This window comes from Thalia democratica, chromosome 5 (assembly GCF_965202585.1).
Source record: "Thalia democratica chromosome 5, ktThaDemo2.hap1.1, whole genome shotgun sequence".
In the NCBI taxonomy this organism is placed as follows: domain Eukaryota; kingdom Metazoa; phylum Chordata; class Thaliacea; order Salpida; family Salpidae; genus Thalia; species Thalia democratica.
The window spans coordinates 63,474,142-63,496,774 of record NC_139169.1 but is presented as its reverse complement, the minus strand read 5'-3'; the positions used below and the strand labels follow the sequence as shown (position 1 = coordinate 63,496,774).

Sequence of the window (22,633 nt, the reverse complement as noted above, 5' to 3'; positions counted from 1 at the left end):
AATATCAAACAACCTGTGATCAGCAGTAGTTGACGTTATGGTGTCTGTCTCACGTAGCTCCTTCTTATAATATCCGTCAAAATTACCTTCTTTTTGGTCACCACTCTTTTTCCGGTACTCATTGATTATACTGAAATATTTTTAACATAAGTTTTACAATGAGTTCTTATAATCTGCTTTTGAAATTTATTTTATTGTAAAGTTAAATTTTATAAACAACTTACAGTTTACTATTTCACATAAAAGAAGAAAAAAAAGATAAATTAAAAAAGCCAGTTTAAAAAATGTACTTAAAAGTTAAAACTCTCTAGTATAATTTTAATTTTTGTTTGTGACTACTCTCAGAGTATATAATTGTTAATATAAATAGATGAAAACCGTTTTTTTTTAACGTAAAGTTAAATAATTTACATTTACTATAAAGATTCAATTAGTTCATATAATTTTTTTTTGCTATTGATAGATTTAAAATATAACATTGAGGAACTATATAGTACATGAAAAGTTTTTTAAGAGTAGTTTAGTTGTTTAAAATAAAATTAATGTTTGTATAATTTCTCACAAAATACAATTGTGAAAACATTGTGTTGTTTAAATTTCATTAAAATTATTTCATTAAACCAAATAATACTACATTTGCAAAAATTAAATAAAACAATAAACATATTTGATCTTTATACCAACAATTTTCAATGTAATAAACTACTTTTTTAGAAATGAAACTAATTTACACTTAATTTTAGCTTTAAAGTTGTAAAAATTTTAAACTTTTAAAATTAAAGTTCTTTTATTTAAACTGAAGTAGTTTAGAAGCTTAAGAAAACAAATAAAATTCTTTATAAAAAAATGTTTTACACAATTTTTACCTTATAAAATTTCGTGTTTGCTTGTGGTTTAATCGGGAAGTACTGCTTTCATTTCTAGTTTCAATCGCGTCTTTTCTTGCATCACCAATTGAAATAGCTTTTCTAATGTGTTTACTCATAGTCTTCTGTAAAAAAATTATGCAAATTAAAAAAGTTTTAACTTTCATTGTAAAACTAATTAACAACTGAAGTTTAGAAATTTGGAAGGTTTGTTGCTTAATAAAATTAAGTATAAGTAGGTTTAACTTATAAGTTTAAAATTGTAAGCGTTGCTAAAAAATTGATTATTAACCAACTAATAAGACAATAATTGTTTACAGGCATATACTGTAAGATATGTTGTTAATGTTACTTAGTAGCTACTTTCAATTTTTATTGTTTGAATTATACAAAGTATATTGGAATTTACTTAAAATAGCTGAGTTTATTTTTAAATTGGGCAGCTAAGAATAATAATAATGGTTTCGATCATAACTTCATGTAATTATTATCAAATATTTAGGTATAGAAAGATTTTCAAGGTTAAAATCTTACAAAAATGTTTTAAAATAAACCTAAACTAAAAAAACTTACTTTACCTACGATATAGACTTAAAAGTGTTAAAAGACCGTAAGGAAAAAAAAAACTTTTAAGTTTTATATCAGCTAGGTTCTATTTTGTACTTGTTTAGCCAATTTACCTATTGCTTTTTGCCGCAATTAATATTAAAGGTATTTAAACTAAACATTAATGTTAGATAATTCAAAAAGTAACAAACATGGTTGCCACTGATAAAGCTGAGAAAAATTTCCTGACTTTTCCTGACTTTTTTCTGACTTTTTATTAAAATTTTCCTGACTTTTCTAAATCAGACTCTTAAGTTAAACTTAGTTTAAAATACATAATCTAACACTTGAAACTATATAAAGCTTTTAATCTAATACAGGTTAAAAACAACTGTTTTTTGCTGAATTCTATCATCAAACTTCCAGTACATCACTTAAACCATCTGTGTATGATTGATGTTTGTAATAAACAGCTCTATCAACAAAATACTTGTATTAACTTATAAACACAGCTTGTCTGAAATTAGACACAATTTTTTAAATTTCCTAGCATAAATGTATCTAAATAAACGAAACGACATATAAGGAACTTTTACAATTAAAACCTTAAATCAATAAGGAACTTTCACAACTAGAACCTTAAAACAATAACGAACTTTTACAGTTACCATTAAAACAATAAATAACTTAATCAAATACTGTTTTTTAAATGTATGTACTAAAATTTGTTTTCTTTGTTTTTTTATTAGCACTTCAACCTCTTCATCTTATGAAGATATGGTTTCCTTCATCTGAACTGCATTCCCCTTCATTTTCTTGGCAGTTAAAATTATTTGCCTCATATTATTCAAATCGCTCTCATCTGCTGCTCATACACTTGTTAAAGAGAGTTTTTTCTCTAAATCAAGCCACAACTTGTGAGCTTCATTTCTTTTTTGTGGCACTCTTTTATTTTTACTTTCGTTTAGAAAATATTTCCTCTTATCATTTAGTATAAAATTTGCATCAAATAAATATACTCTTATTTACTTTAAAAACTTAACTTACTCTACAAATAATACAAATAATAAGTAAACTTAATCTCGGCATATACCTCTCTTATAACTTATTTTATAAATTTAAACAACTTTTAAAAAATTATAAAGAGGTAAAGTATACACATTAACTTGTTACATAAAATACTAAACTAATTGCTTAGTTATAAAGAACTCAATTGTTTACTTAAACAAAAAACACTTTGATTCTAACTTTATGCTAGATAAACTTTTGTGTATATATCACAGTTTGACTAAGGAAGTGTCCTTGCTACAGATCATCAATACTAAAAAGCTTATAAAGTCTGCTTGTTCAAGTAGAGTACTTGTTCAAAATGTTAATAGAAAATTTTTGCAATTTTGTAAAGGATATTTTACTAATTTATACCAGATGAAGGCATTGGAAAAAAAAATATTTTTGTAAATTTCTAGAAAAATTTTGGAATTTTTTTCTGACTTTAAAGGACTTTTAATTAATTTTTACCATTTGAAGGCTTTGGAAAACATGAAATTTTATAAATTCAAACTGACAAAATCTGACTTTTTTTTTAAATTTTATCAAATTTCCTGACTTTTCCTGACTTTTTTTCAAAACCCCCAATTCTTTCCTGACTTTTCCTATCTTTTGTTATTTTTTAAATTTTTTCTGACTTTTCCTGACTTCCTGACTTTTCCTGACCGAGTGGCAACCCTGAACAAAGGAACAATTTAAAACTAAAATCTAAGTTGTTCTAACATGTATCTTCTCCTAGCTTTTAAATTATCTTTTATGAACTTATTTAGTCTAGTGTTTGTAATGGTATTTTTTATCACGGAGTTTTTTATGTTTGAATTTATATCAGGGTTGCCAATTTTAGATACAAATAAATTTTTTGACCTATCAAAAACTAGCTTTGCTTTAGAAGAAAAAAAACCGTGTTTAGATATAAATGTATTTAAAATACTTCATGTAAACATAATAAAAACTTATAAAAGTATAGTGATATAAAAAAAGACATAAACTCTAGAAGAAAAGAACATTAGTTACTAGAAAATAAGTATATTAAAATTTATAAAGAAAAAGTTTAGGAATAATTTCCAAACTAGCCTGTGTTTCTATATATTTCAAGCAAGCTTGAGTCAGGCTAAATTTTTTGAATAACCTGATTACTTTCAAGCTATTATGTATTTAAGTTAGTTATTCCAAAGCTCCAAACTAGCCTGAGTTAGCTCAAGTTGCATAAATTTGGTAGCAGCCCTGGTAGGTATATGTATTAAGTTCATTATATTATTTTTTTCTCTTACTTTAGTTTTCAATCCTGTTTTAAAACTTTTTTAGATTTCCGTCAAAAACTTTAAAATGAAATAAGTAAAACTCTCCAAAGTTTAAATTTTTTGATACAAATCACTACAAAGAAAAACTTTTTAGTCAATTTTTTAATTGGTCATTTAAACAACTTTACTTGATAAATTTTTAATACCGTTCATATCATATCAATCTATATTAAATCAATTAAATTTATAGTTTGTATTCTAACCTTCAAGATAACAACTGATTTTAGTTTTTTTTAAACTTTAAATGCTTGTAGCATCTTAGCTTGATAGATAAAAGTGACGGCATATAATAACTTTTTTAACTTTCCGTTTATTAAGTAATATTTTTTTATTTAAAACTTCTTAACTTATCTTGAAAGATATCAAAACAACTGAGGTGAAATTCATTTATCAATATGCATATATTTAGTACTAAGTACTAATACTTAATTTCATATGTACTTAACTGTTTTCACTAAACTTGAAACTTATACAAAAGTTTTCACAATATATGATCTTGAAAAACTGTTAAAATGTGTAGGAAATTTATAAAACATAAAATTTTTATTACTGTAAATTTTTCCTTGGCAACATAAATACTTATAAACTTAAACTTGTTTTACATATTACAATGTAATAATAAAAATTTTTGTAAATTTTTACCAATGTTGTAAATAAAATAAGCATACTATTTGCTTATTGTTTTATTATTTGTTAAATTTTTAAGATTTAATCAAAATTGTAGTTAACAAATACAAAATATCTGCACTTTGTACCAGGGTGGGGTGTGTGTACACTTTTTGAAAAAGGGATAACGCAATTTTTGTTCAGTCATAGAGTATTTTCTGAAATAGCTTTTAATAAAACACTTTAGAAAAAAAAAGTATGCCTACTTTATTAGATATAGTATTTGATTATTGTAGTTAAAATAGTGCATGCATTGTTGAAAATAATATTGTGTTATTATCATTGTCTATTCATGAAAATATCTCTTAATATTTTTCAGTATTCACAATTAGTTTCTTTTTAAAACTTTATATTATTAAGTTATTTAATGTTTTTTAAAACATTTTTTTCTCATTGAACTCATAAGTATATAAATATACTTTTATTTTTCTGAAATTGAATTTTACTTCCCTTAAATTCAAATATTATAATGCAAATTAAGTTATCTTTAAATGACAAAACAAAATAGAAAACACTTTAAATTTAATGAAGTTTTAGAGAAAATTTTTTAAAGTCACTGTACTAATATAGGATTTTTAAAGATAAAGTCAGCTTCAACTAAATTTAAAAAACAAAGTTTGAAATATCTAATAACTGTATCATATATTACTATTAAGTATTAACACATTACAGTAAAATACTTAATAATTTGCTTCAATTTTACCCTTATTTCAATTGCTACATAAACAAAATAAATAAAATCATGGTTCACATAAACAAGACTTTTTAAAAGCAAATAGTTAAACTTTAGTAATTAAAATTGAATACTTTAAAATGAAACTTTATTCTGCAGTTTAAAAAAGAAATTCACAATTATTATTTATTTACTTATGATTAGTATTTCAAAAAAAAGTAAATTACTTCAAAGCTTTATTTTAAAATTAGGCTGTAAAAAATAAGCTCTAAAAAATACCTCATAAAATAAAAACTAAATTTTAGTTTTGTATCTTTATATCTTTCAGTAAATCACCCACAAAATGAATAAATATTTAACTAATGGTTTCAACCAGACATGTTAAAAAGCTCTGCTTTGTTTACTCAAGCGTGAAATTACTAACTTAAAACAAACCAAAAATAAAACACTTCATTGCTGAATTACCATAGTAACTTTTAGCATTTTAACATCTCTGGTTTCAACTTACAAACTTAACATTCACTATTTAGAAATTTAACAAAAAAACACAAAAATCTATCAAATTTACACAAAAAAAATGTATAGTTTCTAGTTATACAACGTTTTGAGTGATGATCAAAGTTTTTGTTGTATTTTTTTTTGCTTATGATTAAAGTTTAGAAATATACAAAGCTGTTATAATTTAAAAAAAATATTGTAACAGCTTATAAAAATTATATGTAAGTTTTCAATGATCCAATTTAAGAAGAATACAAAAGAATTCTAACAATATCTAAGCAAAGTGAGTCGATAGGTTTTAAAATAAATGAGTATACATAAAAGCAAACGTAAACACATATTTTACTGTACTTTATATTAAGTTTAATTTAAAAAAGTAATCATGGAAAATATGAAGCAAAACATTACTTAAAACTAATTCATGTTAGATAAGCTAAATCAATTAAACTTTTTTTGTACTTTAATCTTACTAGAACTTATTATGTATTATGTACTAGAATTATGTACTGTTATGAATAAAACTATCATTACTTATCAGCAAGGTTGCCAGAAATAAAGTATTCTCAACACTGAATACTTAATAAATGATTGTTTGTAACTTTTATATACCAGTAATTTTTGTTTATCAAATAAATTTATTGGTTATAACTTAATTGGTTATAACTTATTATAACTTTTGTGTTAATAAAATGATACTTATAACTTATAAGTATCATTTTATTAACACAAAAGTTATAATTCCTTGATTCCGGCAGTAATAAATTTACAACTTTAAAGTCACGTACACTAAATTGTGTTATTGTACTTTTGAATAAACATGTCAAACCAGTAGTTCATAGAAATTTAAATTTAGCAGGAAACATAGTTGGATGTTTTGGCAGATTTTCAACTATTTCAAGGCGTTTTCAAAAAAAAGAATGTCAAAAATTTAGAAACCATAGAGTAAGACGATGACGTAACAAAAGTGTTGTAAAAAACTGTTTATAATTCTAAATAAATTTTTTAGGTTTTTGTTGCATATGAAGTTGAAGCCGCTTCAAAAAAGAAGTCGTTTGAAACAATACAAAATGAGTCGTTCCAATAGAAAGATACCGTTGAGCATGCAATAGAATAGACGATTATGATCACGACGGTAATCTCTTAGAAGGCAGAATGGTAGTGGATGAAGTAGAAGACGCGGTAAGAGTTATTGCAAACCAACAGCACATGGAGGACTCTGACAGCGAATATGAAGATTACTTCCCTTACAGCGGTCCAGCCGTCGAAAGAGACTACTATGATGCACATCTGGACCCGGAAATGCCTCAGCTCGGAGATTTCAGAAAAATTTCCGGAATAAATCATTCTGGCAGCAGTGGAGACGGCAGGATGTCCTTTGAAGAAGAAGAGGAAGCCGTGGATAGAGGAGAGAACTCGATGAGCCAAACGACGTCCACCTGGACCGTTTGGTGCCGATGTTTGTCAGAAATACCGACCAATGGCCGGCAGCGGTGAGATTACCAGAGATCGAGCTGAACCACAACCGGAACTTCCGCGGCCGAAGGAATGGAAGGCGTCTCGAGCGGCTACTACAAGTACAACGATCGCGACCACTTTGTCTGGACCAACCAGCTCGTGATTGGAACGAACGTTGAACAAAACACCGGTCAGCAAAACGTTCGGGTCATCGAGACGCTGGAAGGCGTGAAACGGGACAACTGCGATCTGACGAGTCCGCAGAACAGCTTTCGGCTGAGGCCGGTTGAAAACTTCGGTCGCGGCCTGTTTGCAAGGCACTTTATTGAGACAGGTTTGTTGACAAAGACCTATTTTGGTCGTTTAGAATAAGCTTTGTACAAAAATAGACATATTTAAAATACGAGAAGATTCGGTCAACAAAGGAAGTTTGAAGAATGAATTTCAAGTTTAGCTCGTTGCCAATCGAATTTAAACAAAATCTGAAGGCAATTTAACTGGGGTGCGAAATTCACAGAACGAAAGCCATAGCGTACGTAAGGTTTTAAAAAAGCGGGTATTGACTGACCATTGTAAGGAAACTATCACACAACTTTCACAGGCTTTATTATCGGTGAGTACACTGGGGAACTTATAACAGTTGAAGAGTTTTTAAGAAGAATTAGAAATTACAACCGACTTAACATATCAAGCTACTGTTACGACACGGGAATTGGACTAATAATAGACGGTGGTCCCATGGGAAACCACACGAGGTTTTGGTTAAAATAAAACTAATCGAATAAAAGCAAACATTTGCCGAATCTTTAACTCGTCAACAAACAAGATTCAAAAATTTTTTGCATACATTTTAACCCAAAAGTAAAAACTCAAAAGTCTGTTTTGAAAATTAAAAAATTAAAGAACAAACTAGGTTCATTGACCACTAAAAGAAACAAAAAATAAATAAAAAACGAGCCTCGTTGAATTTCAAGGTTCATCAACCACGAATGTGAGCCGAACTGTGAAGTGGCAATAGAGGTGTTCTTCGGCGTTCCCAAAATAACCGTGATGGCGATCAAAGACATCAAGGAAGGAGGAGAGCTCCTTTTGCACTACAGGAGCGATTATTTCGACGATCTCACTTGCTTGTGCAAAAAGGACAACTGCCTGGAAGTGGAAAAGAAGCGGGTGCAGGCGGAAAATAAGCTGTTAGCGCGGAAAACGGCCAGAGATGTCAGGAGCAGGAGTCTCGGGGGAGTTGACGGTAAAAGTGATGGCAAGCAGGGCAAACACAATGAAACTATATAAGAAATTTAAAAAAAAAGAAACAATACTAAAAACAAAAAAAAAAGAGTTTCAAAAGTAAACAAGCCTGTTTTTTGCAATTTTGTAATAGAAAGCTTTTTATTGTTTATATGCAATATCATTTAAAATAGTTTTGTGTAACTTAAAGAAAGGCAACGTAATAAAAATTTTAAAGACACAAATTGTATACAATTGCCAACAGTCCCTACTAAAATACTAATTAATTACCATTAAAGATATAAACATCAGACTAGTTAGTTTTTGAATTTCAAAGTTGTAATGATTCAAAAATTGTTTCCTATTTTCAAAACTTTGTAAACTAACATTTACATCTTGTGGTAGTATACCAAGTATAATACTGTAATTAATAAGTAGCAAAACAAGAAACTACTTGATGGTTAGTTTCGTACATATTGCATTCTCAACAGCTAAAAGTTGTAATAAGTATATTACAAGCTATTCTCAACAGCTGCTGGAGAGTAGTAAAAAAGAAACTGTGCATATTAAACCGCTGACAAAACCTAAATATAATTTAGTGAGCTGCAAATGGTAGAATCAAATAAACACTTTTAATTTGCTTTATTGGGAGTCTAGTAAAATTTCTGAGCTTCAACTTGATTGTTCCTTTAGGTGATAGTTATTTTTTACGTCAGACTTTAAATAAACTGAAGCTAGAATTTATAAATGTTTTAGTCCGTCAATTATTATTTTATTGAAGTTTTTTTTTTCATTTATTATTTGTGTGGCTTATGTCTTACAAACTAACTAAATAAAAATACTTTCAATTTTTACCAAAACTCAATATTATTTTAATATGCCTAATAAGATAAAAACTATGTAATTAGTTTAATTTTATGATTTTTTATCATATGATAGCTAATAGCTTGTCACCAATGTTTATAAAAGATGTTGTAAAGATAATCATTTTACTATAAACTACATTTTTTCACAGAATATGCACAGGGCATAACTATAAACGATTAACTGGATTGACCCTGAGGTAAAAACAAGTCATAAGACATATTAGAATCATCACGTTTTATTTTTCATGAGTTGATTTTTTTAATAAAGGATGATCAACCTTAAGAGTTTTGCTACAATAGACTTAACAAAATTAACTTAATCTGTCGACAACTAAATCTTAAAATTTTATAGTTAAATAAACCACTGATTAAACTTAACGATTATAATTTGAAATTTAATATTATCAATACTATCAGAACTTTTTGTTTACAAAAAATTATCATTAACAAGCTTTAAGAAAATAGAATATTAAAAGTTTTTGTAACAAAGTTATTTTTAAATGTGTTTTTAATAAGTACTCCACCTGTTTTTAATGCTTATAACAACAGCATTATAACGACTTTAGTTTTTCATAAAGTTTAAATATTAACTTCAAATTTTATTAATTTTAAATTTTTACTGATCAACATTTTTTGATATATTTATACAAGCCTAAAAAGTTTTAAGGCAATACTTAGTTTTCAAAACGTTATATAAAAAGTGACCTACAAAAACAAAGATTCGTTAACTTTGAAGAAATTTTATAGACAAAGCTATACATCAAAAAGATTAAAAAATATTTTTATTTATGTACGAGTATTTAAAGGCAAAATAAACATTACTGCATAATTAGACTATATCAAACTAAGAAAATAATTCAACAAAGCTTCTTTTTTTGACGTGCTCAAAATAAACTTAATAAACGTTTTCTTACAATTGTAAAAACAACAAGAACATTTTTTTCTAATATTGCTAAAGTTAAAATAATCAGCATTTAGATAGTTTTACATAAATACACCGACATACTTTAATTTTGAACATTTTATACATGTATTTTTTTTTTTACTTTTTTACAAACTTTACATACCATTTTTTAAAGAATATATTAAAGTGCTTTAGTCATTAAGAAGGCAAGCTGATTAGTTCTAGAATAATTTGTTTTGCCCAACAAACTATATCTGATGTGGCGCTAAAAAAGTAAGTTAAAAACAAAATACGTATTATTGTTTCTAAATTAAAAATAATCTTGTTTTGTATAAAGTATTAGTTGTTTTTGATAATTTAGTTGTTCAATACGTCTTGTTCAATTTATATTAATACATTAGTTTGACTTTTACTTATTTTGATTACAGCTAATCTGTTTTTTGATGTGTTCTTGACTTCAGCTTAGTTTTACAGAAAATGTTTTAAATCGTTTTTATTTAAATCGTTTAATACTGGCACTTAACTGTGTTTAACAAAGACTAAACAATAATAAAATAAACTAATTTAATGAGAGTTATTATTACTTTTGTACAAATAAAACAGTGTAACAAAATTTAGGGTAAAAAACGAACATAATAATTAACGATTAAGAAGAAAGCTAAAAAATTTTATAAATTAAGTTCATTGATTTTTATTAGTAAACTACTATTAAAAACACTTTTATTGTTTATCCAATCTTTTTTCTATACAGTATTTATAATAAAAAGACTTAATTATTGTTTAAGCTATCACATAATATAAAACATTAAGTTTAATGCACTTAAATACTCATTTTTAATTTCATATAATCTCTTGACAATAGCCATGTTTCAATAGACAGCATTTTGAATAAAGTGTTGTTTAAAAAAGATTCAAAGTAATTATAAAACTAAACTATAAAGACGTTGTTTGGATCTTTTGAACTATTTATTATATACTGATCAATTGTTTGAAAATCAAGTAGTTAAAGTAAATAAGTTGAGTAGTGTGTAGTGTACCTTTACGCTAAACAAATTGACAATAGTTTTAAGCAAATAAATTCTTTCATTAACGTGAAAAAAGTATTTTTATTGATGCTCAACAACATTTAGGTTATATATTTTTTGTATTTCTTTATGGGAATTAATAAAACATTTTTTTTTGTTTCAGGTTATGTTCACTTAAATAGGTTAAATAAAAGAACTATGAGCAACAAAGTTTATATTCTTAATAAAAAGCGTATAAAGTTTTTTTTTTTTTTTTTTTTTGATATCTTTTGTTTACTTTGTTAATTAAGTATAGTTAAAACAAATTAAAGATAAATTCAATAATAAAACTATACAAACGACGTGCTGCTTCTTATTTGTTTAATTGTTTTATTTTATAGTTTTTTACAGTATAAAATATTTTTTCTTACTTTTATATTTAATTTTTTTCATTGATTATTTAACTACAGTACACTACCGCTTAAGTACGCAAATTGAACCCGACCAAAAAGTGCGTACTTAGCACGGGTAGTGCGTACTTTTTGACGATATAGTATAATATGAAATTTAGTTGTTTGTTTTCTTTCTTACAACTAGCCACCAAATAATTGAGCCAAATAAACAAGTCATTTATTTTAAATAACATTTAAAACATAATTCTAATTTGCAAATTTTTTTAATAGATTTTAAAATGATTTATTTTTTCTATAAAAAGCTTCTACATAATTAATACATACATTTAATATAGAAAGTCAATGTGAGTCAATGATTTAAAAAAAAATATTAAGCTACATTTTGTTTTGTTAGAGGGAAAGTACCAAACTACTTTGTGTTTACCAAACATTTTCAAAACATCAATTTATGTACATTTAAATTAAATTATGACTTAACTATTTTGTATATGCAGGTTTTTTTAACTTTGTCATCTAGATTTATTTATTTTATAGCATTACAGCTCAAATATCATTATTATTTTTACTTTTCTGCAACCACTACATAAGTATTTAGTTTGTTAACATTTAATAACAGGACAGTCTCAATCTCAGGCCACTTGGCCTACTCAGGATTACTCACCCTAGTTTAAAAGTTGTGAAAGTATCAGGCTAACTCAGCAGGTTGGCAATTCTACCTGGTAACATAAAATAATCTGGAAAAACTTGATGATTGAAAATTTAGGCAAAAAAACTGGAATTTCTTGAAGTTCTAGTATAACATCCTTTACTTTGTCTTTCTGGATAAGTGCGTACTTAAGGCGTGATGCGTACCAAAAAAAGTGCGTACTTAAGCGGTAGTATACTGTACTGTATAAGGTTAAAAACCTTTTTTTTGTTGCTACCTTAATAACTGATAAAGTAGCAAAAATATATTTTATTAGATTGAACTATAAGTGAACTCGTATCTATGAAACAGTTTACTTAATTTTCATATAGTTTTAAGTCTTTCCGACATGATGTTTTTAACAAACCTAGTAAAACTTAAATGGTATCATACTATTTAGCTTCTAGATAATAATAAGCTAATTCAAAGTAATTTTAATTATGTTTGAAAATTAAAAAAATAATATTTTTATATTTAGAATTTAAAACAGCTGTTAGTGCCAAAAGTTTTTTTCAGAATTAAACGTTTTAGTTGTAAGTTAAGTTTTTGATGAGTTTACTGTAGTGTACAGTACAAAATTTTTAAAACCCCAATAACCTTTCATGAATTAATATTTTAGTTTTGCTCAAAGATTTTATTTCAACATGAAAAATTCTGAAAAAAGTTTTGATTTGTTCAATTAATAAGTGTTTTTATTTATTAGAATTATTGCATAAATAGTTGTAACGACCTGTTCATTTGTAGATAACATTTACTTTGTTTTAATTGACTATAAACAAGCTAATAAAACATAATTATAAGCACTTAGCTTAAATTGAAACGTTTTATTTATTTACTTAATAAAAAATTAAATAAACTATTTAGCTCTAATTCTGAAAGTAAATAATATAATTAATTGATTATTTGCCAAAGTTTAGATTTTTTAACTTTAAATTTAACTAAAACAAAACAACACATATCAAATAAAAATCCACCAATTGTTGTTTTACACTGAAAAACATTTAGAAAAAATAAAATTTGTTAACTTATTTAAAGAAATACTATGGAACTCAGTAATTCTCTAAAACAAGGTGAGAATAGAATATAACTTAAATAAAGAGTATGGTAGTTTTTATAATTGTAAACTGAATTTACTTCTAAAGTTTTGTATATGCACACAAGTATTATTTTAAGTAATATATATTTGACTTACAATAGATATAACTGTACTACAAAATGCTTATATTTATTGTTTAGCAATTTAAAATTTAATTCAATCGACCACATAAAATAAATTTTTCTTTACGAATGTTACCATTTAGACTAGAGAGTTTTTATACTTAAATAGAAATACTTTATATTATTAAATTATAAATAAGCTACATTTAAATTTTACTTGATTTCAACAGTTTTATTTAAGTTAGGTTAAAGTAAACTACCACTGGCTTTATTAAAGTCTACAGAGTTGTATCTCTTAAGTAGTATTTCAACTAATTTTTTTTAAGTTAAACAAATGTAAGTTAAATTTCTAAATAAGGTATTCTCTAAGCAGATTTCCTAATAACCTGCCTAGTTTTAAGTTTACGTATGGTTTATAACATATGTTTATAAAGTATGAAACAGGTTTTCCGTTCTGTTTTTATTTATTCGAAATCCTAAACTTTTTAAATAACAGGAATCGCAAAATCTGACGCGAAAAACATCATGCAGCGCTTGAAAGCGAACAAGAGGTTGCCGAACGAAGCGAAGCAATTTGAAATCTGCAAGCATTTGAAAAGAAGATTGATGCCGACAACGCAGCGTTCTACTACCGCTTATCCCACCTTTTCAACATGCCGAAGCTGTCGGAATTCGCGCTGCTTTTCATCGAGCGCTGCTTCCCAATGGTCGCCGGCTCTCAAAACTTTTTGGAACTGGACTTGGCTTGCGTGGAAAAGATACTTCTCAGCTCGGAGCTGCACGTCGATTCAGAGCTGCAGGTGTTCGATGCGGCAGAAGCGTGGCTCGCCCACAAACCGGCTGAACGCGGTGAGCACGCGCGATCGATTTTGCAAAGCGTTCGCCTTTCCTTGTTGTCAGTTGCAGCTTTTAACTTCATCCTGAACAAAAACTCATTTTTTTCAACCAATGACGAGTGCGTAAGTTTTATAAAAAAAGTTATAAAAGATAAAAACAGCAGCCGTTCAGACAAACCCACGATCGAGGGCAGGTGTTGCAACCAGAGCAATTTTGGCATTTTAGTCTGCGGAGGCAGCAAAGCTTATCTGGACTTGTACGACGCTATGAGAGATGTTCGCATGATCGCAGCAAACAACTCGTTTGCCGTCACAACCCTACCGCCTCTAATCGAAGAAAGAAATCTGAGGAAAGCGGTAGCTTGTGTAAACCGCGAAGTTTACGTTTTTGGCGGGATTGATAAGGATGATGCTTGCATAACGTCCGTTGAAAAGTATTCGTTTGCCGCCAACGCTTGGAGTGTGGTGGCCGACATGAACGAAAAAGTCCGCGGCTTTTGCGTCACTTCATTCATGGGCAGCATCTACGTTATAGGGGGAGACCACGAAAACCGAGACGAAAGCAACTCTTGCACCGAGTTCAACACGAAAAGTCACGATTTCAGGAAAGTTTGCAGCACCAACGAACCGAGAGTTTTATCGGCGTGCGCAGTCTTTGAAGGCAGGATCGTCGTTTGCGGCGGGCATAAACGACGTTGCGCAAACACTGCTGAGGTCTTCGATCATGTGGACAACTCGTGGACCTACCTGCCAACAATGAACAAAGGAAGATGCTTACACAGTTTGGTCGTCGGCCAAAACAGGCTGTTCGTTATCGATACAAACTTATTCTCAAGTGAAGTCTACGATTCGGTTTGCAAAAAGTTTGTTATGCTCGGAGATCCTCCGATATTTGATATGTTTGCTCTTACTGCCGCCGACGCTGTTTCGTGCGGAAACAAACTTTTATTTTTTTTCAAACGTCAAAAAAACTTTGTAGTTCTTGACTTTGAAACCGAAAAATGGTCGATGGAGTCTTGTGGAGTCTTTGAAGAACTGGGAGGATTTTCTTGTACCAAAGTACCTCTGTTATCTTTATAAAAAATCATAATTGTTCCAAAAGTGTTTCAAAATGCCTATGATTACACCTACTTCAGCGTAAAAATTTTCGATTCAAAAGCTTCTTTGTTCTGAAGAGTTAAATAAATACTTCATTATTTATAACGGTAATTAGTTATCTAATGTTGCTTTTGTAGTGTACTTGCAAATCTATCATAATTAGTTAAACTTTACTCGAAGTCAAATATTTAATTGCAAGGCAGATTATCATGCCAATACAACGATCCAAATCGTAAACAGCCTTATAAAATTTAAGCAGTTATTTGTGTTAATTGTCTAATTGTAACATTTAAAATTAGTCCATAGAACATAAAATAGGTTGATCAATGCTTCATGCGTACAGTAATTAAATACCTACAGGTTTAATCAAAAAGTTAAACATAAGTTATTTTATATTTCAAATAGTCTTATATTAAGGAAATTCATAACGTATGAATTATTGATAGTTTGGTTTTTTCTGTGTTTAGGCAAGCATTGAATAAAATATTTATTTTCTCATATTGAGTTATAGAGCTATGTTATTTTTTATTGCATATTTGCCTGCACTACATTGTAGTGTTGAAAATATGAACCTAAAATACCCATCATATAAAAAACTTAATTTTAACTTTGTTAAGTTCTAACAATATCCCATAATGTAACTTTTTAATAGCTGGCTTGCAGTTGTAATGTAAAGTAACCTTTCACATCTTTACGCACTCGTTACGTTACGCACTCTCGTTTAGTTACGCATTTTAGAACTCTAAAAAATTCAAAAAAAAATTAATAATTTTTAAAATTGCATAAATTAGGTTTATTTTATATTTTTAATGTAAAATATGCTTTATAAATGCTAACTCTATCACTATTACCCCTAACCCTTACCCTCAGTTGGTAATTTTTTTATTGTTTTTTTTTGAATTTTTCTTTAATTATTTTAATGTTCTTTGTTTTTTATTAATAATTTTTATTGAGTTTTTATTTTTTCTCTATTTTTCTTTTTTCTTTCACTGCTACGCCTAATCCTTACTCTCGGTTGGTAACTTGTTTTTATCTTTTTTGTTTCTTTATTACTATTTTTTTACTTTCTCTCTTTTTTCTTTTAATTTTTTTCATTTGAATTTATTTGTTTTTTACTCTCATACAAAAGTGTCTTCGTGCAAAAGAGACCCCTCATGCTAAATTGACTCTATGTGCATAAATATTTTTGTTCAAAAATGTCCCTTTGTGTTAAAAAGTCTTCGTGCAAGAGTGTCCCTTCATACATATTTGACCCGTTCCCCAATTACTAGCGTTGATATCAAAGTTATACTAATTATTATTAATGTTTTTTGATAGTAAAAGTTTTAAAATAAAAAAAGGTAGTTAATTAAAAAATAAATTTGTTAACTCATTTTCGTTAAATAATGTTAAAGTTCTAATACTTTTCTAATAAAGTTTTTAAAATAAGATAATATATCCAGTTTGAAAATAGTTATAATAATTATTAGATGTTTCATTAACAAAGAAAACAAAACTTTTAATCTTTAAGTTTCTATTTTAAAATATTGTAAAACTAAAAACAACTATAAGAGTGTAAATGATTTTGTAAGAAATAAAAAGTTAACAAGCCTTTAAGTTTCAAAAAAATAATACTTATTTACATATTGTTTTATAGAATGTTATATTGTTGTAATTGTTTACCACAGACTTAGTGATATTGTTAAATTATTGTTGGCTGTAGTGTGTTTAAGTACAGTAGACTACCACTTAAGTACGCAAATTGAACCCGACCAAAAAGTGCGTACTTAGCACGGGTAGTGCGTACTTTTTGACGACATATTATAATATGAAATTTAGTTGTTTGTTTTCTTTCTTACAACTAGCCCCCAAATAATTAAGCCAAATAAACAAGTCTTTTTATTCTAAATAACATTTAATACATAATTCTAATCTGCAAAATTTATTTAAATATTTTAAAATGATTTATTTTTTCTGTAAAAAGTTTCTACATAATTAATACATACATATAACATAGAAAGTCAATGTCAGTCAATGATATAAAAAAGAATATTAAGCCATATTTCTCATATTTTGTTTTGTTAGAAGGAAAGTACCAAATTACAGTGACTAGCTGGAAAAAGCCTTGCGATTTAGAAATCATTGGAGCCCTGAAGAAAAAGTATAAGTATTTTTATCTAAACGATGTGCTGACATATTATACCTTGAATGAAGCTTATAAAAGTATGGTTTTAGACCAATCAAAGCAGCTAAGAAGAGGAGCAGCTGGTGTTGCCCATGGCCAACCAGCAAACTTAATTGATGCTGCCTGCTACATCACAGAAGCCTGGAATAATGTGACAGCAAAAGCGATCCAAAATTCCTTTCGGAAAGCTGGTCTAAAAATTAAATTTGTCGATCAAGAAGATGACTCAAGTCCTTCAAAGGAGGTAGATGTTGAAGACCTTGTACACCTGTTCAACGAAATGAAAGTTGAAAGCAATCATCAACTAATTGAGCAGTTCGTGCAAATTGACGACGAAAACAGCCCAGAGTATGCTGAAGCAATTGCGATTGAAAATCAACAGGCAATTGATGAACTAGAAAGAGGTGCTATATACTTTCATGATGAAGAAAATGATGAGATGGCTGCATCTAGTCAATGTCAATTTCGTGGGTACACCAAGCTATACACTAATGCTGTGGAAACAGAGTGTCAGCTCTCTAGTGAAGCAGCACTTGGTATAGCTCCTGAGCTCTATCACAAGCTAAAAAGCACCCATGAAAAATATCAACGTTTGCTGAACAAAGCAGCCTTATTTGAGCAGGGCTCGCACAGAAAGAAAACCAAGCAGCTCACGCTTTTTGACATGATAAAATAGAGCCAAGAATTTTTTTTTATTCTGAATAGATTTTGTCTTTCTGGATAAGTGCGTACTTAAGGCGGGGTGCGTACCAAAAAAAGTGTGTACTTAAGCGGTAGTCTACTGTACTTAACATTGTGTTCTGCTTGTTTTAATGTAGTAGAAATTTCTTTTCATTTTTTTTTTAATTCTATCAAATTTTATATTTAAATATTAGTGATAAAGTCTTTTTTTTTTGATTCCACTGCTGTTTCAGGTTCCTTCGTTTTTTCTGAATTTAATGTAAACGGATATATATAAATTATTAACAGAAATTTATAAAATAAAAACATAGAGGCAGTTTTGAGGTCTAATATTTTAGTTCATATTTTAGAACTATTGTATTTTATTAACATACCAGCTGTTTTTCAGCATACTGACATTTTCAAGGTATGATTTAAAAAAGAGAAATTAAGTTGTTTTTCTATTAATGCAAAATACTGTAGTCCAGCAAAAAAAAATGAGTGCTGGTTAAAACTATTGATATTTAAACAATAAAAATACAATAACAAATTAACATGCAGTTTTAACAAAATAAGTCTAATTATTGTTCTTTAAAATGTTTCTTTTGATTATAAGGAGATGACTTCAGACAGGCAATCTCACAACTAAAATTTTGACTAAAAATGGAAGTACATGCTTGAACAAATACGAACAGACTTTCATCAGACTCTACACACGTCGCATTTTTATTAGTTCATTTTGTAACACATGTCAATAAAACATTTAATCTTCTAAACTTTAAAAATGAAAAAGCTTTATAAAAGGTGCAATTTCATAACAAAAAGAGTGTTTGTTTTCACTTGTTAAGTTAAAATCTAGTAAAACTAAATAAAATAAGGTCTTTTGGATACAAGCTGGAGATATATGATTGTATTTAAAAAACCTGAGACTTAATAAATTAGAAAAAAATTTTAAAACATCTCCAGCTAACTCAAAGTAATAATTATTTTTAATTTATTAGACTTTTTACCCAACTAATTCTTCAAAAACATTTCATACACTTTCTTTTTTTTAAAGGTTGATAAATATGAAATGAAACAGTTCTTGTATTATTATTATTAAAACTTTATGTTTATCATCTAATAGATAAAAATATTACAAGCTGTTACAACACAAACATTTAAAAAATTTAAGTTATATATGTAACATTTCACAATTTTAAATAAATCTATTAATACAGCTATAAAGTTTAAGAAATTACTATTTAAAGTCTTTTATCGTGCTTTATTTAAGGATTTAAAATATCTAATAAAAAAGTTCTACTGGTGTAATTTCAGGCTGCATTGAAAAGTATTTTCTAAAGATTTACAACCATTGATTTTATTCAAGATTTACACTCTACTTCTAGTTCAGACTCTGGCCCACTGTACAAATAAACTTATTTTTGATTTTAGTTCAAATACTGAATAACTTAGGAAAACAAATATTAAAACTTTGTAAAAAGTTTCTGTAAGAATACTTAAAGGGGTTTTAAACTACTCATAACTAAATACTACTTAACAAAACACTACTTTATAAAAAATAAGCATAACAATTAAAAAACGACCGTTTTATTGTAAATAAAGGATACACACAAAAATAAGATAAAAAACTGTACTGATAATACAAAAATTATTTCAGAAATAACTTTAAAAAGAATTTTAAGCTAAACAATTAGATGGAGCTTAAGTGAAAGGCAGTTAAGAAATGTATAGATTAATATAAGAATTTTATACTTAAATTAAAAATCAAAAACATTCTTAAGAAATAACTATTGATTAGGTAAAACGCTTTATAAAAATAATAATTTTAATCACTAGAACTACATGTTAATAAAAACTGTCTGCAAGAAGGTTTGAATTGAATGTCCCGCTCAAATTCTAGGTGATAAATATCCGTTGCTAAATTAAACACAAAATTTTGCATCAGCATCCAATTGATTGCTACTTAAAATGGGTAACATATTTGATTCATATTTTCATCAGGAATGCATTACGGTTAACTTTTTTATATTTTCTCAATGTTCAAACAATGAAAGAATCTCTCCTTATGCATCTCTCCACCGTGAGCGATGCCATTTCATTACTACTTTTTAAATTGCCATAGCTTATTAGTGTCTTTTTTTAACCAATAATTTACATTGTTCTCCTAATAAATATTTTTTAGTTTATACTTTCTTAAACACTCATGCATTTATAACTGTTACTCATTACTACTTGAAAGTATACTTATTTTTTTATAAATTACAAAACCTTTTTTTCTGTTGTCCAAATTCATCGAAATACTTCTTTCGACTTTTAATTTTTTCAGCATAACTTTTGTTACACGCCTCTTGATCTTTAATAATTTTTTCCGCCTTTTTCTTTTCGCCTTGCTATTATTTTAGTATTACTATTACAAAAACACTCTAAAAAAATTTAAAAAATTTTTTGAATTTTTTTTTACCACTAAAAGATGTAAGGGTCTTTAGTATAGATTCTACTTATACCTATAGTCTAAATAAACAACAAATTATTGCGGCCTTGTTTAATTTAAGTAAACTTACTTTAAGCCGTATGCTTTTAAAATCTTTACATTTCTGACAAATTTGTTTGATGAGGGTTTTATTTTTTGCCAAAAGATTTTGTCTTCACCTCTAGGGTTGTTTAAGGCCGTTTCAGCGTTGTAACGGTTATTAAAACTGTTTTTATTTATAAGGTTTTATTTAACTACATCAATCGCTTGTTTTGTACTTAAAATTTTAAAATGTTTAATCTTTATATGGTTTACTTTGAAAAGATGAATATGCAGTTTATTGTAATAACCAAAAATTAAAAAAATAACTTCACCAGTGTTTTGTATTCATTTGTCAATGAGTTAGCTTCACAGAACTTTAATTTTGAAAAATCGAAGAACATTTAAGACTAGATTTATAACTTACACAAGATAATATATGTTGGTTTGATTTCGGCCGTGGTATACAAATTGTGCTTTGTAGAAATATTTTATTTCTTTTATAGTTACACTGAACTTTTTAGGAACAAACAAATGCAGTGTTTTGTTTTCAACCTCTTCCAAACCTTCTTTCATCATCTGTAAATAAAAGTAAAAAAGATCATTACAATCTATACGTAACTCTCGTTTCTTTTGGTCTATTTTATATTTGTATAACATTTTTTGTTTAAAAAAATTAATGGTTATTTACTTTTTGAGGCTACCTTGGGTTTTAGTTATGTTATATTCAGCTTAAACTAGAAATTGTTGTTTTAAACTACCAACAAAGTTAAAAAAATAAAAGTTTTAAAGAACAAGATTGTAGCACTTAATTTTATATAAAAGTGTTAACATTTTAAAGCTAAGTGTTTAAAAAGCGTGTTAAGCACTTCGTTAGTAGGAATGCAAGCATAAAAATGCATCAAAATAAGTTTTTATTAACGTTTGTGTTAGCGATCCAAGTAATTGACCGAGCTCCTAGTAGAGGATTAAAACTTCTTTCAAATTCATCTATTGCCTTTTTAGCTTCGCAATAAACCTTGAACCTGTTTTTTTTTTGTTCTGTAACACATGTAAGTAACTGCTGCAGGTACATTAATATTTGACATTAAATTTTGTGCGGTGCAAACATTTTACTTTAATTAACAATTACCTCAGAAAGGTTATTATTAATAAGATTAGTAAGGTTATTAAAATGCTACTTACTTTACTGTGACCAACAGTTTTTCTCTGTTGTTCCAGTTTGCGTCAACTTCACAACTTTTTATTTTTTTTCCTTATTTATCAGAAATACGATTCTCGACTGATTGTTGCATGGTATTTTCATCTTCACTGAACAACATTCCAACTAGGCACGATGGATTATTCTGTTAATAAAATTAAGTTCTTAAAATTGTCACAATTTCTCAACAAACTGTTTTGAAACTTTTAATTGACGGAATTCGAAAACCAATCAGCATAAATAAGTTCATGAAAGTATTAAATTTAAAAAACAGTTTGGTCGAAAAAGTGTAAATAGCAGTAGCTAACTTTTGGTGGGTTACTTATATCTGGTCCGGCGTACAGCGAATCGGTTAAATCAACTAGCCAGCTTTCAAATTTAGCTGACTGTAAAATTTGTAAATTTGTATTGAAATTTATTGAGGCTGTTTTCTGTCGAAATTTTATTAATTTACTTATAGTGCAAATTATAAAAAAATACCCAAACATGGTTTACTTTTTCACTGAGATGTTTAGTGCAGTCTACTACACCGCAATGCAATCCGAAACTGTAGAACACTCTTTTGGTTTGTATGTTGTTGCTGTCAGATTGCAGAAAATCATTTCTAAGGATGTACTGCTTATAGGCTATGTCGATTGTCGGACTGAAAACACTGTAGTTTAAATGGTTGACTCTTCTATTCCAAAACTGTTAAAGTACATCGTATTAAAATAAATTTTTTAGTGCTATTTTACGCACTCAAAAATAGTTTTTCAATTTTCTAGCTCAATAAAGATAAACTTTACTGCAAAAAATACTAATTTAAAAACATTTTAAAGTTTAAAATACTTGAATTATTTGAGAAATTTTAGAAAAG

The 22,633-nt window shown here is 27.6% G+C and overlaps 1 protein-coding gene across 1 annotated transcript; it reads left to right on the top strand.

Annotated features, from left to right (window-relative positions):
- Window positions 1–13,959: 13,959 nt before the first annotated feature.
- LOC145836735 (kelch-like protein 38) lies at window positions 13,960–15,222 on the top strand. The gene has a single exon (XM_082944513.1). It carries the CDS (start codon window positions 13,960–13,962, stop codon window positions 15,220–15,222), a length of 1,263 nt encoding a protein of 420 aa, XP_082800639.1.
- The last annotated feature ends 7,411 nt before the right edge of the window (window positions 15,223–22,633 follow it).

Coding starts and splice junctions, on each gene's coding strand:
- LOC145836735 (XM_082944513.1), top strand. CDS start 13,960: ATGCCGAAGCTGTCGGAATTCGCGCTGCTTTTCATCGAGCGCTGCTTC.